General features: G+C 35.0%; 3 protein-coding genes across 4 annotated transcripts; 1 reads left to right on the forward strand and 2 right to left on the reverse strand.

Annotated features, from left to right (window-relative positions):
* Positions 1-291: 291 nt before the first annotated feature.
* Positions 292-4,616, reverse strand: LOC114399543 (calponin homology domain-containing protein DDB_G0272472-like). Its single transcript, XM_028361750.1, has 7 exons — positions 4,298-4,616; positions 3,111-3,865; positions 1,843-2,482; positions 1,666-1,766; positions 1,482-1,571; positions 1,279-1,406; positions 292-793 (listed from the first exon to the last, which is right to left on the reverse strand). The coding sequence occupies exons 2-7, from the start codon at positions 3,771-3,773 to the stop codon at positions 649-651; spliced, it is 1,767 nt and encodes a 588-aa protein (XP_028217551.1). The 5' UTR covers positions 3,774-3,865; positions 4,298-4,616; the 3' UTR covers positions 292-648.
* A 3,550-nt stretch (positions 4,617-8,166) lies between these two features.
* Positions 8,167-14,840, reverse strand: LOC114399820 (proline-rich receptor-like protein kinase PERK3). Of its 2 annotated transcripts, XM_028362040.1 has the most exons (9): positions 14,249-14,839; positions 12,962-13,222; positions 12,794-12,844; positions 12,223-12,594; positions 11,180-11,392; positions 9,814-10,185; positions 9,418-9,661; positions 9,189-9,336; positions 8,167-9,012 (listed from the first exon to the last, which is right to left on the reverse strand). In XM_028362040.1, the coding sequence occupies exons 1-9, from the start codon at positions 14,256-14,258 to the stop codon at positions 8,635-8,637; spliced, it is 2,049 nt and encodes a 682-aa protein (XP_028217841.1). In that variant the 5' UTR covers positions 14,259-14,839; the 3' UTR covers positions 8,167-8,634. The 2 variants fall into 2 exon arrangements, with proteins under 2 accessions (XP_028217841.1, XP_028217840.1); XM_028362039.1 differs by having other exon boundaries at positions 12,794-13,222; positions 14,249-14,840.
* A 654-nt stretch (positions 14,841-15,494) lies between these two features.
* On the forward strand, positions 15,495-19,781 carry LOC114399709 (DEAD-box ATP-dependent RNA helicase 24-like). The gene is made up of 5 exons (XM_028361925.1): positions 15,495-16,430; positions 16,890-18,118; positions 18,777-18,816; positions 18,986-19,382; positions 19,465-19,781. The coding sequence occupies exons 1-5, from the start codon at positions 15,836-15,838 to the stop codon at positions 19,508-19,510; spliced, it is 2,307 nt and encodes a 768-aa protein (XP_028217726.1). The 5' UTR covers positions 15,495-15,835; the 3' UTR covers positions 19,511-19,781.
* The last annotated feature ends 1,381 nt before the right edge of the window (positions 19,782-21,162 follow it).

A 21,162-nucleotide genomic window follows, 5' to 3' on the forward strand; every position in this document is an offset into this window, starting at 1 on the left:
TTGAGCCCACCTCAGTGTCAGTGATGCTGTTATGCAATCCTTTAAATTAAGAAAAGCAAAAAAGAGCATTAAGACGCAAAAAACATGTGCGACTGTATGCCCTCCATTTCTATTACCAGGATCATATAAACTCTTGCATCCGCATTTAAAATAAGTGTGATTAAGCAATATGTGCCATATTACTTAATAGCATAAGCCAGTGATACTGTCATACCGACAGGATCACGGGCAACATCAAAGCAACATAACAAATTAACAATGCATTATTGACTATTTTATAAGGAGTAACCATGCACTCATCACAAATCATATAAGTTTCTATTATTTTCCCTTTTGCAAATTACTGGGGCAAGTGGCAAAATGACTCGTCTAGTATTGCTAATAAAAAAGCCAGGGCAATAATAACCAGAAAGGTTTGTCTGTGCTATATATGTATCATTCCTAATTAACTGCATGCCATTATCACAACCTATTATATCAGCATTAAAAAGAAAAGTATAATAAAGCAAATACACAATCGGCAATATGAGCTCTCTACCAAACGCTCAACTCACAGTTGCTTAGCTAAAGCCCCTGTGAAAGATAAAAACATCAATGGCTCCATATAACTAACTGGAAGAAGCCAGTGATAGAAGATCATTGACAACATCAACAGGTAGTTTCAGCCACCACCTTCTCTTGGACAGCCTTGTAGCATTGGAGACTGCAAAGAGGAAGCTTTGATTTTGAATCCCGATACTTATAAGGATTTGTACAAGATGGACCAGCACACTTCTCACGAGGTGGGGGATAACTGAAACAATACGCAGTGATATCATTAGCAGATAAGAAAAGTTTTGATGTGTTTGCCAAACAAACAACACGAGTTTCAAACTTCTGACCAGCATTTGTAGTTGTAAAAATCAGCGAACAGCTAAAGCCAAATGTACTTTGCTAAGATTTCTTTATTGATAAAACAGCACAAATTTTTAATATCCATTTTCTCTCCTTATTTTACTGGTCAAGCATTCTAAAGAGAGTTCTAAGGAAGCCAGTCTGACAAAGACCCACACATCAAATTAACAAAGCGTGATAGATGCATGCATATCTAATTTATGTCCAATTATTGTAGTCAAATCATAGAAAAAGGTAAAGCCAAACACTGAGTTTTCTTTATGATATAACAGTTTTTTAAAATCAGTTTTCATTTTTTTCATTTTATTTGCCAAAAATATATAAGCAACTTGTCAGGAAGATGGTCTAACAGGTCCAATACATAAAATTAGCATGGTCTTATACCTGACGGGTTTGGAGTTCAATACGCTAGGAAGCCCCATTTCCTCGGAAAAAGTCACAAACGTTCCAGTCGGACCCATTGTGTATCTGATGGTATTCGATGCAAGCATTAGTGCATTGGCTGCCCTTTCCTGCAAAGAGTAATTTAATATAAGAAAACAGATAGCAATACAAAAAAATTGGAAGATAGTAGGAAATTGCAATACCTGTGCCAGTTCTTCCTGGCGCTTCTTTATTTTCTCTTCTCTCTTTTTCCTACTGGAGTCTTGACCAAGTATTTTCCTGATAGCTTCAGCCTACAAAATGAAATCAAATGGACATGCCTTGTTAGTGTAAAATCAAACATATTGAGAAGAAAAAAACTGTAATTTGGAGAGAACAAAAACAAACCTCAGATTCCCTGGCAGCCTTCTCAACTTGCATTCTACGCCTCTGTGCAGCCTCAGCTTTCTTCAATTGCTGATCGACCTCTGAAAGCTTCTCCTTTTGTTCTGTAGTTAAGCAACATGGTTAATGATTGAGTATGACATTGATAAAAAAAAAAATACAGTACAGATAAATGCTCACTTCTTGGTGGGGCAGGTGGTAACCCGTTGGGAAACTCAATTAAACTAGAACTAGATGCAGAGGCATCTTTGCTTGATTGAAGGGCCCGTTGACGAGTCGTAAGAGTCATTTCCCTCTTACTGTCCATCAATACGTCAACAGATTCCTTCCTCTGTTTTTTTTTTTTCTTATCCTCAAGCTCACCATCAGACCCTGACTCCTCTTCATCCTCATAATCTGTGTCCTCATACACTCTATCAGATCTAGACCTTTTCTTACCATCTTTGGCTGACCTTGGGGCAGCATTTTCCAAATTAGAGACACTAGATAGCCTTCGATGTTTCTTGCTTAATTCTTCTTCATCTCTATAGACTGCAGAAACTTTTGACGTTTTCAGCTTTTCCAAGTACCGAATCTCATCATCCTCATCATCATCATCACCAAATTCCCCATCAAGTACACGTCTCTTTGGTACTCGCTTGCTCTTACGAACTGGTTCAGACTTGTCTCCCAGCTTACTAGATGTGTTCTTTCCAGAAATCTTCCCCATCAATGATTCCTCCTTCCCAAGACCAAAACCACCCCTTGAGAAATCCTTCCACGGAACACCTTGTAGACGACTCCTCTTATCAGAAGGAGAATTATTATCGTCTGAATTACTCTGTAATAAAACAGATTGATGAGAGTGATCAAATCAGATTCTATAAGTAAAAAAGAAATGAGAAAATATTTATATAAGAAATCAAGATCACAGATACACTTCCATAAGAGTGAGATCTAAAAAGCTGGTACCAACCTCCCATTCCCAGACAAATTAGATAAGATATGCCTCAATAATCCCATGAAATAACATTTTATAGAGACTTCTCACCTATTAATGGTTAATTATAAAAAAGACAAATATCCTCTAACCAAAACCCATATAAGGTATCTCAGAGAAACTAAGCTTTTGGGTGGAAGTACTTAAATAATTCTAAATCTAACACTCTCCTTCACACAAGAGCTCTTTGGGCCTGGCACATTGACAAGGCATGTGCCCATAATAGTATCTTTCATTGAAATTTTATGTAATTAAGAAGAATTAGGACAAAGGGATCAAATTCATAACTACTTGGCCATAGAGGCTCAGATAACAAGTCAAAGACCAATTCTCCTAAAAGTTTAAGCTTGTATATGGAAGCATTTGAATGGTTTTATATCTCTAACATGTTATATAACTATAAATGTTGAGGAGTCAGATGACAACATAAGTTCTGATATCAGCTACGGTTGTGTCCAAAATGAAATACCTGTTGCTTTTGGCGTGGTCTGGAGGCATCTGATGAACGAGAGTTCTTCATTGTTGATCCACTTCCCGAAGCACCATTGGTTGCTGAATTGGCTTGAATAGTGCGTGTCACTCCGCCAACCTTGAGTTTAACCTTTTTAACCCGGTTCTCATTCCCCAATCCATCCTGAGAGCCACCAAACTGTGCCAAACCCATGCTCTCAGGATTCCTTCCACCATACAAATCTGCATTTCTCAACTCTGAATCCAAGCTATCCTTCACTTTGCTAGAGCCTTTCCAATTTGCTGGAGCAAGAACACCTTCACTACAGCGTTTATTATTCAAACCGCTCCGTACAGGCTCATTATTATAAAACGTGTGGAATCCTTCATCTTTTTTACTCTTTTTATGGGATTTATCATCTTCGGCTCCAGTACCAGAGGAGGTTTGAGAGACACAATGGTTAAGATTGAATTCCTTTCTCTTGGAATTTGCATCATAACCAACATTCTCATCACTAGAGGCCTTACCAGTATCCTCCGAAGGTGTCGAAGACAAGGGAGACAGTTCCTGACCTTCAGAAGCATGCTGCGAATCAGGCCGAGGCCTGCGCGAAGTCTGACTCCTCTTCCTCCTCACAGCATTGCTGAGGCCATCAAACCGGGTACCTCCCAAATCTTCCATTAAATGTTCTTATTACACAACAGCACAGGTTCCTTCTGATGCACTTCCAATCACTCCCGAGAGAAAACCCTCACAAACCACTATTTATTCAACTGCAATTGAGTTACACGAAACCATCAGCAATCACATTGATCATTCTAAAAAAACAAAACAAATCAAACCAAAAACCACAATATTGCCAATTTAACCTAACTATAACTTCTTTCTTCCACTTTTCACAAAAAAAAAAAAAAGACTTGAACACAGTGAATTAAACTCAAACTCAAAGTTGAATTTCAATTAAGATTATTTTCTTTAACACGGCTTCAAAAATTGAATACAAAACTCGAATCAGTAGGAGTGACGCGGCGGCACTTGTGCATAACATTGCGGTTCAATTCACAGTCAAAATCGAAATATACGAAATCCTTCATTTAAAAACAGCAAATTGGAAACCTAAGCACGCAATTTAAGGAAAAAGAAACGCATAAGAGACGGAGATTCAGTAAAATTGAGAATATGCGAGGGGCGAATTTGGTAAAGACCTCAATCTTGGGGCGAATTTTATTTTCCTTCTCTGTTGTTAGCGCTAACCCTTTTGGGCATAGGAGTGGGATCAAAGCGGAAGAAGGGATTCCGTTATTATTGTGTGGTGTGTTGAAGTTGAGGAATTTGGGTGTGGGAGTATTTGGCCTTTGCGGCGAGGGTTTGGGGAAGATGACGAAAACGGAGATGAGCTTTTGTAATTGTAATAGAAGCAAATAAGGGGTCATCTGCTACTCATTCTTCTCAAGGAGCCATATTTGGAAGACCGATTACACTCAAAAAACCGCATGCGTCAAAACAAAACTTCATTTTTCCATCCCTTTTTCTCATCAAAAACATTTAAACACCTCTTTTTCTCTTTGTTAGTGTAAATTTCATATTAGCAAAATAAAATTCTCTCTTTACCATCTCTGATTACTTTTTGTTATAGTTATCTATATACTTAAATTTTCTAATCACGTGTTTTTTAATCTATTTTGACTTTATTTTTAATAGTTTCTTTTTTTGGAAAATAACATATATCATAAGTTAAATTATTTATTGTTAAATTAAAATAATTTATATATTAAATATGAACATTTTGATTTTTTTAGGATTAATTAAGTTTTATTCTCTAAAACTATGCAATCTCCATGTTTTTAGTATCTAAATAAATTTTTAGATAATTTCTATTCCTAATTTTATCCGTATCAATAATTCATATTTTTTGTGTTAAGTGGTGACATGAACTTTAATTGCATCTTATCGTGGTGTGTCATGTAAGAAATTGAATTTTCATGAACACAAGTATTATGAGTTGGATTTTATATTTTTTTCTTTCAAAAAACATCAAATTTTAATTGGAAAAATTGTTCACTTAAATGTTTGCCTTAGCCTTTCCTTCTTCTGTGATCTCTATTCCCTAATATGTTGCTCCATGGTCAAGCTTTGGCATTATCAGATACAAAGAAGAGGAAAGTTGCATACAAGTTATATTCTTCATCAATTAAAAGGTGGAGATGTTGTGCATGTGGTGAGAGAAATATTCTCAATGCAAGAAGCACACATAACTTTGAAAGGATGTTTTTGAGATGTCCTACTTTTTTATTGATGGAGATGCCCTAATTAACAAGTGTATTTGGTCTTCTTACTCAATTTGGGATAATATTTTTTTTATTAGTTCTAATGTTTTAGAGATGAAGCATTTTTTGTGTATCCTATGATTGTTGTTTGTGATGTATAGTTACCTAGGACTAAACAGGAAGGTATGAATGATATTGTTACCAATTAAGCAGAACCTATGGATGAGTTATTTGGCGAAATGGATACAATTATGAAGCTGAAAAGGTTAGGTGAATAAAGAATGAAGGGGAAAGTGCTAATAAGGGTGATTATTATGTTGTGGCTAGTGACAGTAATGGTTGGGTTGACGTGTTGTGAAATGCATTGGGTAGGATTAGGTTGATGTTTTGTGGTTTAAACAATAGAGATGTTTGATATATTTTAGAAGATTGATGGATTTAGAAGTAATGTGTTTCCTTTAAATTCCCTTTTAAAAAAAGAAGTAATGTGTTTCCTTTAAATTCCTTTTTTAAAAAAGAAGAAATAATGTGTTTTGATTTCGTGTCATAAGTTTTTTTGTTGTGATGTGATCCATGCTGTGGAAGTAATAAACGTATGTTGTTCTGCTACTATGTTTAATGTTAGATTGAATTTGTGCAAGAGAAAAATGGTACTTTTGGAATTGGTGTTTTAGTAAACTAGCATTTTGGTGTGTTTATGGACTGATGGCACACAATAGAAACAAAGTCTAGATGGATTCTATTATGACTTTCATTGATAACAAATTATATTGGTCAATATAAGCTATTAAAATTATTTTTCACAAATTTTCACTAATGAGGGCTTTAATTTGATCAATAAATTTTGTGCATTTATTACATCCAAATCTTTGAACGCATGAATCCCCCCCCCCCCCCCCCCCCCGTTTATAATGTAAATTTGGTTCTTGTACGAAAGATCCCATGAGACAGAACACAACAATGAATGCCATCACACACTAGGCATACATAAAATCAATAACAAAAATCCAATAAAGAAAAAATAATAAAATAATAATCAGAATAATAAAACAAGCACCACATCATTACTTATCGTCCAAAATAGACGAAAATGGTTAAAACACCACAGAAAATAAAAGTTTGAGAATTAAGACTAGTTGAAAGGTTTAGGGAAAAAACTATAAATTTAAACATATTTAAAGACAAAAAATATGTTATCCAAAAAAAATGTCATGAGATTGAAGATAATTTTAGTTACTTCTATTTTAGGAAAAAATTACTCTCCTTCTCTTCTTCTATGTCCCTTCTTCCATGAGATTGAACATTTTATTTTTTGACAAATATATTTCCAGACAAATTAGTTTGATATATTTTATTTTTAACTTTTTAAAATATTTATAAATTTTATCTCTGGTAGTTGAATTAACGTGACATGCTAAAATAATTATACTTTTTATGCTATTTTTTTTTGTTGCAAATTTTAGTCTCAAGCTTTGCTTTGCTGCAATAATAGCCCATTTCTCCAAATGAACACAAATTTGACCTAACGCAAGAAATTAAGAACATAACATTCGACATATATGCACGCCCACAACAAACATGCATATGATCATCAAATAAAAATTTAAAGAAGACGTGTAGAGCACGGAATCAAAGCCATGCGTATATAAAAGACGTGTCCTCTGCCATTAATGAATAAAACTGCAGAAAGTGCAGCTCCTGATCCAACCATACCTACATACATGTAGTACGCTCATCATCGTTTTTCCTCCCACAACAAAAATTCAAAACCCATGACACCTCTTGCAGTGTTTTTTCCCCTAACATCACAAAAACAACCTTAACGACGATAGAACAGACAATAATATTAATAAATAATCAAGGCAACAAATAACTTTTATGACTATTAACTTTCCTATCCATGATGGCCAAGCAACTGCCATCAAGTTGATACACGGTGAGAGAGTCATAAGGGAAGGGAATGTGAACCTTGAGTTGGAATGAAGGAGCAGGGTGGTGGATTTTTATTTCTGAGCGTGGGTGCTGAAAATTGGATGTGGGGTAATTGTTGTGGAAAAATTTGGCAGGGTTCTCATTTATATGGTTCATGTTAGACCTAGTTTATTTATGTGTTCATTGCTGGGAAGGTTACATAATTAGAAAACAAGATGTTGACTTGGTAAGACTAATGAAACAGGGACCCAAAATGGAATGTGCTTCGTGGTTTTTTTTATTTTTTATTAAGTTGAAATTTTTTATTTAAATATTTAATGTGAACTAATATTATAAGACAACTATATTAATTATTTATCATTAGTAAATTTTATTGATGATATATGAACTTAAATAAGCAATATCGACCCATTAGGAATAATAGAAAATCTATCAGGTTAACACGCTATAAGGAGCCAATGTAACAAAGGTCCTATTGAAGAATAAAGAAATTCCGATTGAGGAAGAATTATGAAATCATCCGATTATGTTGTTAACTGGATGATCATCCATTATCTGTACCGTATTCTGTAACACATCTTAAGAAGAATATATAGATAAAAAAAATCATCTATGAATTTAGATTCCGCTAAGAATCCCCTAAAATTCCAACAAGTAGATCTTTCGTGCTACCAAGTTGTGTTCTCACTTTTCAATTCCAACAAATCTTCTTTTATGTTTCCAAAAATGAGTTCCGCAAATCCAAAAAAGGAAAAAAAAGTCAGGTTCGGACTGACATTTAAAAAAACCTAAGAAGGACGGAAGCATATTCAATATAATAACAGTGAAGTTACGAAGAATAATTTAAAAATAAAATAAAATAAAACAGACCTGACTTTGGAGGGGAAATTTTGAAAGTCAATCTTTGAAAGTAGAAACAACTACAAAGCAAATATACAAAATTTGATCCGCGTGTGGAACCACTGTCTCCTGGGGTAAAACAGGATGGCAAAAGCAGTCACAAAGAATCCTCTCTAAAAGAAATCAAGCAACCCAATCGAAGAATACAAGTGATATCTTCCTTTGTTCAAGACAAGAATAAATAAAACTAGTGAGCCGTTTGGCAAATTTTATTCTATTTATACAAGCTATTACCAACTCATCTTTAAATAAATAATCAGCTAACTACTAATTATTGCATTCACATTACCATTCCACTCACCAACAAAATGCTTAAATTTATTTGGAAATTCTGTGCCTTATGATTCATGAGGTTAAAAAACTTTTTGGTTGAAAGCTTGAAAGTGCTCACAAAAATGGGAAAAAAATAAAAAACATTTTGAATGGCCAAGTTTTCTCAGTTTTCATCGTCCTTCACAAAGATCTTCAGAGAAAACCACGGTCCTAGAAATGTTGTCATTGTCAAAGGCACTTAGACCAGAGTAAGGACCTGAAGAGAACATCGAAGACGTTCCATCAAATTCAAAAGTGCTAGAGGACTGTCTTAGGTTGGGTCGTGCATTGGATGAGGCTAACACAGAATCATGGTATTCTGTGACGCGCTGCACCATTTTAAGTGATTGTACCACTTCACCCATTGTAGGTCGTTGGTTTGCTTCCGGAGCAACACAGGCCGCAGCAATAGTGCAAACACGTACAAAATCTTCCTTTGGATACTCTCCCCCAAGTCTTGGATCAGCAATCTCTTCCAACCGCTCCTTATCTCTAAGGATTGGCCTAGCCTGAAAGGAAAAATGAACTTATTAACTACCTACTTAATGTAAAAGTTTAAAAGTTTCAAAGGATGGATTTGAATTAAATTAAATCCTCGACATTTCCTAGTATAAATATAGCAAACATGGGAAGATGCTCTGAATTTGACATAAGTAACATGTGACTAACAAGGTATGGAACTAACCCAAGTAACAAGGTTCTCTTGTCCAGTTGGCTGTGACATATCCACAGGCTTCCTACCAGTAAGCAGTTCCAGCAAGACAACACCATAGCTATAAACATCACTTTTAACAAGTAGGTGCCCAGTCATGGCATATTCAGGAGCTACGTACCTACATAGAAGTTTAATTTAACCTTACAAAATTAAATTATATGCAAATAACAAGTCTAAGATAGAATATATCAAGACTAACCCAAATGTCCCCATGACACGAGTAGACAAATAATTAGATCTTCCTTCAGGTGCTTGCTTAGCAAGACCAAAATCTGCAACCTTAGCTTGAAAGTTGTTCTCAAGCAGTATGTTGGATGCCTTGAAGTCTCTGTGTATTACACAGGGCTGTGAGTCTTCATGCAGGTATGAAAGTCCCCTCGCAGCATCCAGCGCAATCTTCATTCTGGTGTCCCAATCCAAAGGACAGTTGATTCCCAAGGGACCTGCCGGGCCAAATCAAGGCCGATTTCAATTTAGGGCATAAAACACGTTTTGAGAAAACTATACTAAGAACAATAAGTCAATAATAGAACAAAAAAAACATGTAACATTCAATGCTAAAAAGCTGAAACCATGATTCGGAAAATTCCATTACCATGAAGCCAAGCCTCCAAACTTCCATTAGGGACAAGCTCATAGCAAAGTAAATTTTGTGATGAGTCACGATTAATGAAGTATCCCACTAGTTTTACAAGGTTACGATGATGCAACCGGCTAAGCATCTCAACCTCAACCAAAAACTCTTTGTCACCCTGTTGCCCTCCACTGGTAAGCCTCTTAATTGCTACAGGAGTACCGTCATTTAAGACACCTTTAAAAACTCTACCAAACCCTCCTTCTCCAAGTATGCTCGCTGCTTCAAAATTGTTTGTTGCTTCTTTAAGCTCTTCATAAGCAATAAAACGTGTACTAGTTGGGTGGGGAAGAGAACCCACAGTTGAAATTGCACTCTCTGTCCTTGGCTTTTCTGCATGAGAGAAAACATTAGTAGCAGGGACAAGTGCAATATAGAAGCCACACAAGATAATCTTACATACTACCTTATTGTTCAAAAGGTAAAAACATGTAGGATGAAACCTATGAAGCATGGACACCTCTCTTATTTAAAGTGTCGCAGTGTCAGACAAGTTTCCAACACCGACACTCTGCGACACTTGTCTGAACGTGTAAAACACTTCTAATTAGGCGCCTAATTAAGAAAATATTTTTTGTTGGCTTGGACACTTAGGCTGATACCTCTACACAACTTGGACACTTGAGCCGATACCTTCATATGGACGGACACACACTAATATTATTAAAAAATATTCATTTTTAACTTTTAGATAAATCAGCTTAAAATATAAAATAAAATATTAAAAAATATTGTCTCTTGGCTTTTTTTGAGGCTTGTTATCATAGAAAAAACATAGAAGGTTGGTTTTAAAAGGTGAATGTTCCATCAATTTAGATCTCTTGTTCTGTTACTCATTTCATTTCATTAAAGTCTCTCTTTGTGTGTGTGCACATATGTGGTGTCAAAATGTTTGTGTATATGTCATGTCTGATGTTGCTCCAAACAGACTTCAAAATGTGAGAGTGGTGACAACTGGAAATATTCATTGTATAAACATCTAGGATGAAATCCTAATGAAGAAACAAGTTTCTCAACAAAGTAAAAATTAAAAAAAAAAACTCTGTAGGCCTAATTCAGGAGGAGATTCTCAATAATTTCAATTAAGTAATTTTTATCTTTTAAATACTCTCTCCCCCTGTTTTCCTTTTCTATAACACGTAGTTTTACCTTTAAATGGATTAATTTGCCTATATTTAATGTTTATGTTCTGTAATTACGGGCGCTATGATATCCAAATTGTACAAAGATAGCAAAACATAATCCACAGTTATCCATCATTACTAGGTTGTTTAAGGAATCCAAAAATATGTCATATAAAAACAGAACTAAAATTATAGATATTTACCAGTGTCTATAGGAGGTGTGTTTGCTTTTGGCAGGAACGTACATAAACAGAATATAAGTACAGATATGATAGCAATGAAGATTATGCCAATAGCAATTCCAAGAATAAGAAACAAATTTGAATGCCTTCCTCTTTTCGGAGAACTCGATGATGATGTAGCAGTAGGTGAATGATGCAAAGGTGTATTCACAGGTGATGCAGCTAAAGTAGGAGCTGAAACATAGAAAGATATGTTAATATACACAAGGGACTTGTTTCTTTATTCTCTTGGTTCAAATAAAAGTAGAAAAAAGTATCTGACATTAAATTAGATAAAGACAAAGGCTTTGAAGTGTATGTAATATTAAATATTAAATTCAAACTGCATATGTAATCCACCAATATAGACAGATAAAACACATAAATAGTGGTTACATATAGTACACCCTTTTAGTAACATACACACCACTATTCAAATTTACATTTAAGAATCAACAAAGCAGCAAAAAAAAACTTTCATAAGCATCATCATTGTCTGTTGTTCACTGCTAAAATACAAAATCTATGAAGAATTATGTAGATACAACAGTCATCAGATGTCGAGAGTAAGCAGACCCTTTATGCATAAACATAATTTTCTCTTTACATTTCACATTCAACAAAGCAGCAAAAGATTTTCAAAAGCATCGACATTGTCTTCTGTTCACTGGTAAAATATAAAATCTATGAGGACTTGTTTAAAAAGTTATCAAATGTCATTAGTAAAAAAATGAAATAAACATAGTGGAGATGAAATAAAAAAGATGACCCCTTTAGCATAAACATAACTTCTCTTCTCCCTATCACTTTGGCAGAAATAATGAAATAAAAACAAGTGGAGATGAATAAAGGCGAAGCTTTAACAAAAAGATTTATACATCTCCCATTTGTTATCTATACTAAATACAAATATAGACTACCTATGTTATCTATACAATAATAATCTCTCGGTTATTTCCAGTGATCAAGGACACCAAAGCACCATTGATTAGTAATAACATGTCTAAATACAAAGGCTCAATTACCTTGAGAAGGAGGAGGTGGTTCAAACCACGTTAAATTGAGAAGTTTGTATCCACCCACTAATCCAGGGTTTAGTTGAACCTTATGCATTGAAAGCGAAGAGTTTATTTTAGAAACTTCATTGGCAGAGAAACTGATGCCTTTATGTGGAGTAATATTCATCGATATATTTAATGTTGATAAGCTGAGTACATAAAAGTTTATCAGCTCAATCTGGGTATTTCGCAACCCAAGCTGGGTAGCTAATTCATCAAGAAAATCATTCCAATTAGGATTTTGAGAGACATTTGAAAGAAAAAGGTCTAGCTTTATGGGATATGCACATTGGCAATCCTTACTGCCCCTTTTCAGCACCATGTCTTGTTTACAACAATCTGGCAAATAAAAATAAGCAACCGTGTCAGTATTGATTTCAGGTTCCAAAGCTCACAAAAATCATGAAATATAATGTAATGTTTATAACAACAACAAAGCCTTATCCCACTAAATATATTTTAATGTTTATATTCAAGATAATTTGCTATTTAAGGACATGCTAGATTTTCTATAAGGGGAAAAAAAGTGATGACTTACTAGAAGCATAAGGAGACAATGGTGGCTGGGCCAAAGCGGAAGGGCCTGCAGCTGCAGTAGAATGCACAGGAGCAATATGAATATCTTTAAAGCCAGAAATTGGAGGTTTCATTTCACTCTTCTTGAATAGTATGGATAAATGTGAACTTGCAGGGGGGTGACCATTACTTGTGAAAGGACCATATGAAGGAGGCTTGACTGGTGACAGTGCAGCAATTGGTGCACCATGAGAAAGCACATGCTTCGACACATGGAGATTTGCTGGTAGAGGTAGATCATGAACAACAACAAAGGGCAAAGGTGATCCAGAATCATATAAAGAAGGGGGCTCCATTGTTTTATCATTTTCACCAGCCTCAATCACAAATACCAAGCAAGATAATATAAGCATCCATTTCTGCACCAAGCCTTGAACCTTTTTCAATATACCTGCATCATTAGCAAAAGGACAAAACCAACTATTAAGAACACTTCACTAACTGCAAAGTGCAAAAAAAAAAAGATAAAATAAAAATAAAAATCACTTTAGAAAAGCAGGCTCTGAACTGAATTGTGATTGCTTCTCAATTAAAATCAGTGACAATAGGCAGACAATAGGCAAAGTTGTATAATAAGTATATTTCATTTAATATCAGGATAATGTTCCAAAGTTTGAGCTCGTCATTAACCTGCACATGCAAAAATAACCTGACCAGGTTCTAGCATTTCGCTCCTTCTGGTGACCTTTGAATTTGGGTTGGTTAAATTTTCAATTTGAATAACTATTTTACCATTCAAATACTTTTCAAAATGAAAGGAACAAAATGAGATACTACCATGTAATCTTTCCAGTCATTCTTCCCTCATCTTTATAAAAACTAAAAAAATTACAACTCTCTTAATTGCAAGATTGAAAAAGTTTAACCTCCCTTCCACATACCCCTCGATCCAAATATCAAAAGATGGTTAGCACGAACTGATTATAGAATGAACAGAACCTCAAGTAGATCCTATCTAAAAGGTAAAACAAATCTTGTATCTGGTTATCCGAGTTTCAACAATTGGTTTTCTACGCATTCTTCAATCACAGCCTCACAGGATCTAGCGGCAACTGACAAGGCCAATTATACTGCACCATATTAACAAATTTTACAAGATTAACTACAGAACAAGCTCTAGTCCATTCAGCACAGAATAAAAAACTTATACACTCTTCCTGTTGCAATTTCCAGTTGAAACTTGAAACCAAAGCGCCTATTGATGATTGAGCAGCATTTCTCAAGAGGAAATGACAGCACACGCGAGACTTCAAATTGTAACTCTCTCAGGTTTCTTAGTTACTTGAACAAACCAAATAACTCAAAACAAAGCTCCGATTCCATAATCTAGCGTCTTCCAATGCATACTCGTTCGTGTAAAAAACTGAAAGAAAGCGTAAATCAAAGAAAGGAAGAAGAGGCGAAAACGTATCATTACCAATTGACATGACAGACGCCGTTGATTGCCCCCTAACGGCTCAGATCTAGGGGATTTGGACGAAATCAACGGCGAGAGATGGCTGAAGCAACACTAGGAGCAAGTAATAGCTGAAAAGAAAGGTGGATCCAAACCCGGAATTTTCTTCATCGATAATATAGTTCCGAGTTGAGACAGTGATCTCCGAGTCAAGCTCGCCATAGCTGAGTCGAATCGAAGAACCGTGATTTCGAGCGGAGATGTCGTTATTCCAGTGGGTAGTCCAGAGAGTGGGTTTTTCTCTTTTTTAAATAAATAAATAAATTGGGTTCAAATGGTTTTCGGCCTCGCTTTATTTTTTGGTTGCAGAGATGAGAGTGGGGTTTGACTATTGACTAGGCTGCTGCGTGATGGGATATCGCGGTGTGGTGTCGGTAGTGCATTCATAATAGTAATGGATTGAGACTTGAGTTTGGTTTCATCTATGGCATAATTAGGTAACAAATACATGCCATAACATAATTAACATTATAATTGTCATTGGCATCACGTTTCTTCTTCGGTTCTTTTACTCCGACCAGAAGTAGGCATGGATTGGCTTTGGTGAGTTTCTGCAATGCTTTTGATGGAACCATTCAGGTTGAGTTGCAAAAATCACTTGCTAAAATAAGAAAAGATAAAATATTTATATATCGTGCGTGACAAGCTTTAAATGGAATAATCGAATAACCCCATGTCTAGATTCAAACTTTCAAACATAATTACACCTAAAGAAGTACATGCATTGTCTGAAATTGTTTTAATTCCGAAACCGATCCATGCATTGCACATTGGGTAATCTTCAACACAATCCGCTGAACACAACTCAAGTAACATATGTTTATGTTTGGATCAAAATTTGTAAACCGAGTTTGCATAGGTAACCAAAATCTTGCTTTTTGTAAAACAGTGTTTTTAGGCACAATTTTAATATGTAAATTATTGCATTAGCTCTTTGTTTCAAGCAATTGCACCATTGTAAAATTAAATTACATTTGTCAAACAAAAAATTACATTATAGAAAAGTTTCCATAATGTAGTAGTGATTCCGAGTCACGTTTTTTCAAAAAATACATTTAAAAAATTAGTGTCTAAAGAGAGAAAAGAAAGTGAAAGAAGCACCACTTTCCTAACGTAATTCTGGGGTAAAATTTTCTGCACTTTCCTAATCTATTCTGAAATGTAATTTGTAATAGGAAGTACAAGAAACAATAAGAGCAGGAAACAACAATCGTAATTCTGGGCGCAAACTGGCAGGCCCAAATACAATGCGATCCTTGAGATGGCCCAGTTTCGTATTCCCCAAATTAACGGGCTCCATCGGTTCGGGCACCCGTCGTCATCAAATTCTTCCTTAAACCAGAAATCGACCACGGTGGTGCGTTAAAATCACTGGTCGCAACGTTCCACTCGCGAAAGCGCCAAATCCCAACAATACCCACACCTCACTCACCCTAATCCCCAAATTCCGTTATTCAACTTTCCCCCTCACCACCTCCTTCACACCTCACTCACCACGGTGGTGCGTTAAAATCACTGGTCGCAATTTTCCTCTTCCTTAACCGCACCATGTCGAAGAGGAAGTTCGGATTCGAAGGGTTCGGCATAAACCGCCAATCCACCTACAGCTTCGAGCGATCCCAGCCCCCTCAGCGACTCTACGTCCCTCCCTCCGCGCGCCACGGCCACGACCACTACGAAGACACCGACATCGACAACATCGACTTCGACGACAACAACAACGACGACGGGAGCAAGAATAACAACGGTGGCGGCAACGACGACGACGACGAAATCGACCCCTTGGATGCCTTCATGGAGGGGATTCACGAGGAGATGCGGGCTGCCCCGCCGCCGAAGGAGAAGGCGGAGGACCGGTACCGCGACGACGAGGACGACGATCCCCTGGAGAGCTTTCTGAAGGCGAAGAAGGATTTAGGGTTGACTCTCGCGTCCGACGCGCTGCACGCTGGGTATGATTCCGACGAGGAGGTTTATGCTGCTGCCAAAGCTGTGGATGCTGGTATGATTGAGTATGATTCTGATGATAACCCTATTGTTATTGACAAGAAGAAAATTGAACCCATTCCTGCTCTCGATCACTCTTCCATTGATTACGAGCCTTTCAATAAGGATTTTTATGAGGAGACACCTTCAATATCAGGTACTTCCACTATAACCCTGAAAGTCTTTTAGTTTTAGTTTGTGTTTGGATTCACGTTTCATTCAGAATTACATTCAAATTCCCAATAAAGTGATTTTAGATAAATGTTTACATGTTTGGTTTTATGTTGAGGGATTGATTATAGGTCTAGAATTGATTTTGAGGTGAAGCAACTTATGTAGCTTTTGCGGGAAAAAAAAATATTTAAGTTTAACTATTAACTTGCTTTTCAAATTTCAAATAAAAACATGCAAATGTACATTACATCACTTCAAAATCAATTTTGCAAATGCTCACTCAAACACACTGAATCGCACTGTTATAATTTATAACTCTTTTGTTATGAAGTTTTAGTGGTTTAGAACGTGTTCTGTTTGTGGAACTGTGAGCATGGAAGAGAATGTCATTGAGTTAACCGAGATTGAACATCTGGCATTTTTTTTTAAAATTTAATTCCAGGTATGAGTGAGCAGGATGTAAGTGAATACAGAAAGAGTTTGGCTATTCGTGTATCGGGTTTTGATGTTCCCAAGCCAATAAAGACATTTGAGGACTGTGGGTTTCCTTCGCAGATTATGAATGCTATTAAAAAACAAGGATATGAGAAGCCAACATCTATACAATGTCAGGCTTTGCCAGTTGTGCTTTCGGGCAGGGATATCATTGGTATAGCAAAAACTGGTTCTGGTAAAACTGCTTCTTTTGTGCTTCCTATGATTGTGCATATCATGGATCAGCCTGAGCTTCAGAAGGAGGAGGGGCCTATAGGGGTCATATGTGCACCTACCAGAGAATTGGCGCATCAAATATATCTGGAGGCCAAGAAATTTGCAAAAGCATATGGGGTGCGTGTCTCTGCTGTCTATGGTGGAATGTCAAAACTTGAACAGTTCAAAGAACTGAAGGCGGGATGTGAGATAGTTGTTGCTACACCAGGAAGATTAATAGACATGCTGAAAATGAAGGCATTGACGATGATGAGAGCAACTTACCTGGTGCTTGATGAGGCTGATCGGATGTTTGATCTTGGGTTTGAGCCGCAAGTAAGGTCAATTGTTGGGCAGATTAGGCCGGACCGCCAAACTTTACTCTTTTCTGCAACTATGCCTCGAAAAGTTGAAAAGTTGGCCAGGGAAATCCTTTCTGATCCTATTAGAGTAACTGTTGGAGAGGTGGGGATGGCAAATGAAGATATTACTCAAGTTGTTCATGTAATTCCTTCCGATTCTGAGAAATTGCCCTGGCTTCTGGAAAAGCTGCCTGAAATGATTGATCAAGGTGATACCCTAGTTTTTGCTTCAAAAAAGGCTACTGTGGATGAAATTGAATCACAATTGGCTCAAAGAGGCTTTAAAGTTGCTGCCTTGCATGGTGATAAAGATCAAGCTTCTCGTATGGATATTTTACAGAAGTTTAAATCTGGCCTCTACCATGTGCTAATTGCAACTGATGTTGCTGCCCGTGGTCTTGACATCAAGTCAATTAAGTCAGTGGTAAACTTTGATATTGCAAAAGATATGGACATGCATGTCCATCGCATTGGAAGAACAGGCCGTGCTGGTGACAAGGATGGGGTTGCATACACTCTTATAACTCTGAAAGAAGCACGGTTTGCTGGTGAATTGGTCAATAGCTTAGTTGCTGCTGGTCAGAATGTGTCTGTGGAGTTGATGGATCTTGCTATGAAGGTAACAATGCCTTCCATGATATTCTTTGATTCATCAATCTGTACTGATGCCTATGCAACTTATTTACTTCTTGTAGACTATCCTATCTATGTAATTTTTTCTGGTTCATGCTAATGTAGGTTTTTTAGAATCTTCTATTCATCCTTGTGTGATACTTTTGTAGATTTTATTTGTTGGTTTGTTGTGACTTGTGAGTGTCTGTATAATAATGCTATTTGCATGCCAAGAATTTAATTATTAATAAGTTTTACTTGACAAAGTTATGAGTTGAATTAATGCTGGTTGAGGTAGTTTAAGAGGCCAAGTTCATCAGAAACTAAGGGACTGTTTGTTTTCTATTTTTTGAAAACTGTTTTCTATTTTTAAAAGCAAGAAAACCAAAAAAAAGAAACCTTGTTTGAACTTTGATAAGATTAGTTTTTTAAATTTGTTTTCAAAACTAATATTTCTTTTAGTTTTTGATAAAAAATCATAACCTCTTTAAGTTGTTCTGGTTTTCTACTTTTTCAGTTTTCTATTACTCAAGTCCTTCCTTGCATTTTCATATCTTCTTCCCCGCAATTCTATTCTGTAAAAATTAAATATATTAGTTTTATTGGGTTTGCCTATTTGAAATTAGTTTTTCTATTTAATGATATTTTGTCTTGTAATTCAATAGGACGGGAGATTCAGGTCAAAACGTGATGCAAGAAAAGGAGGTAAGATGTGACTTGCATTATTATGACTGTAGAATAATAATTTTGCTGAGCAAGAACTCGATGTAGAAAAGATATGATGTTGCTGCACACACCAGTTTATGAATTTGTCATGATATTTGCAAGTGCTTGTTTGGAGAATCTGTCTCTTAACATGGTTTTTATTATGCAGGTGGAAAAAAAGGCAAAGGTAGAGGTGGGGGTGGCAGAGGCGTGCGAGGAGTGGATTTTGGCTTGGGTATTGGATATAATTCTGAGTCAAATAACGCACCATCTACCACAGCTCCCAGTCGATCTGCTGCCGTAAATTCTCTGAGAACAGGAATGATGTCACAATTTAAGAGTAACTTTGTTGCTGCTTCATCAAACTCTCAGAATCAAGGATTCGGTAGCAATACAAGCATGGCTGCTAATAAGAGACCAGCACTCCCTGGTTTTGTATCCGGTGGATCAATTGGCGGTGACATAAATACTTATCAGAATACTGCTTCACCCAATCCTGCTACATCAGCGGTAAATTCCACCAGTCAAGTTTCTGGAGTAAATCCTGGTCAGAAGAACACGAACAGGTCAGTTTTCTAAGTTGAACTTGCTGCATGCTTATCTTAATACATAATTTGGTTGCTGATATTCTTGTTTCTTTGGCTGCAGTTCTAAACCTAAAGAAAGGCGGAGGCCATCAGGTTGGGATAGATAGTTTGTTGTCACATTGAATGACACCACTGTCAAATGTATCAATGTTCCTATATTTAGGTCAAGTCAAGAATTGATTTTATTTGTATAAATAATGCTCCAGTTTTCAATCACCTATATTATTTTAGCTTCCAAGATGTAGAAAGGTTTGAGGTTTGTTTGATTCTATTTTTGTTTTTGAAAGCAGTATTGCACAACTAAAATGCCTCTTATCCTACGAAGCACGTTTCGATTAAATGGATAATCATTAGTATGGATAAGGTAATTAATTTTTATTTTTTTTGTGTGTGTGAGAGAGAGAATTTATAAATATTGTATGCTTTTATTAGTAAAAAATATTTATTTTTTGATAAACAGCATTTCCATGGGTGTAAATTATGTTGAAATTTAAATATCATGTATTTAATATATGATTTTGTAGTTATTAATTATCTATGAAAAATGGTATAACTAATCATTTATGTTTTTTTTAAAAAAAATTTAAATTATTATTTAATTTTTATAATTTTAGAATTAATGTTTATTTTATATTAAAATCTCAAATTTTAAATAAATATTTTAAAAAATAAACATATGATGATTTTTTCCTTCATATAATTGATAAAGTACCAATTAAAGCTGAGTTTAAATTTCTTAATCAAACTGTTGGATTCAAGTCTCGTGACTAAAATACGGAAAACGTTATTAAACATGATAGATAAAGTTATAATTATACGTGAAGATTAATTTTTATAAAATAAATAATAGATATTTTGTATTATTGTGATGTAAATTTTTTCTCACTTCTCCCCCCGAATGTTTTCCTGTATATCTTTAAATATTTTTCTTATTATCAATAATGTAATAACATATCATTAGTTTGAGTTTGAATTTTTTATACAAATCTTAAAAATAAATTCAGTAGATGAAAAAATATAATCTAAGAAATCATATTAAAGATGATGAGTTAATTTTTTTTTAGGAATTAATTTGTGTTAAAAGTTGATAGATATTTTGTATTAATAATATGGTGGTCTAAAATTACAATTGATAAAATTATAAAATTTTAATTTAAAATGTAAAATTTCTTTTCGATATTTTGTTTCTTAGCTTCTTTTTATATTTAAAATTAAATTATTTTATATATTAAGTTTATTATAATCTTCATTTTAAAAAATTACTGCATATTATGAATGTTTTAATCATCAAATGGTAATTGCACAATATTTTTTTCTTAAATACTCATTTACATTAAAATGAACTTACATGTAACAAATTAAAATGATCTTTAAAGAAAATAAGAGTGTATATTTTAAAATAAAAGAAGTAAAAAGTGTATTCAAACATCTAAAAATGTTTTTCTCTTTTTTTTTTTTCATTTTTAATCTATCTACAAAACATTATAAGACATGGTAAATCATTACTTACTAAACAGTGACGGCCTGTATTTGTCTTGATCTTATTTGTTTGAATTTTCAATATTTTTAAAATTAAAAGGCATTATTTATATTATTTTTTTAAAAAAGAAAGCACAATATTTCAATATCTATCAAAAGTTAAAAATAATACTCCATCTTCTAAAAAAATCGTAATTTAATAAATAGTTCTTAAAAGTATTTATTTTCCAAAAATAAAACTAAAAATGTCATAAAAAAATACACCATTACTCCAACTTGC

This window comes from Glycine soja, chromosome 19 (genome assembly GCF_004193775.1).
Source record: "Glycine soja cultivar W05 chromosome 19, ASM419377v2, whole genome shotgun sequence".
Lineage (NCBI taxonomy): Eukaryota > Viridiplantae > Streptophyta > Magnoliopsida > Fabales > Fabaceae > Glycine > Glycine soja.

Coding starts and splice junctions, on each gene's coding strand:
- LOC114399709 (XM_028361925.1), top strand. CDS start 15,836: ATGTCGAAGAGGAAGTTCGGATTCGAAGGGTTCGGCATAAACCGCCAA. Junction 16,431..16,889: donor GGAGACACCTTCAATATCAG/GTACTTCCACTA, acceptor ATTTAATTCCAG/GTATGAGTGAGCAGGATGTA. Junction 19,383..19,464: donor GGTCAGAAGAACACGAACAG/GTCAGTTTTCTA, acceptor CTTTGGCTGCAG/TTCTAAACCTAAAGAAAGGC.
- LOC114399820 (XM_028362039.1), bottom strand. Junction 12,595..12,793: donor ATTGTCTCCTTATGCTTCTA/GTAAGTCATCAC, acceptor TTTATTTGCCAG/ATTGTTGTAAACAAGACATG. Junction 10,186..11,179: donor CACACCTCCTATAGACACTG/GTAAATATCTAT, acceptor TCTCTCATGCAG/AAAAGCCAAGGACAGAGAGT.
- LOC114399543 (XM_028361750.1), bottom strand. CDS start 3,773: ATGGAAGATTTGGGAGGTACCCGGTTTGATGGCCTCAGCAATGCTGTG. Junction 1,767..1,842: donor ACCACCTGCCCCACCAAGAA/GTGAGCATTTAT, acceptor GCTTAACTACAG/AACAAAAGGAGAAGCTTTCA. Junction 1,407..1,481: donor GCCAGGAAGAACTGGCACAG/GTATTGCAATTT, acceptor TACTCTTTGCAG/GAAAGGGCAGCCAATGCACT.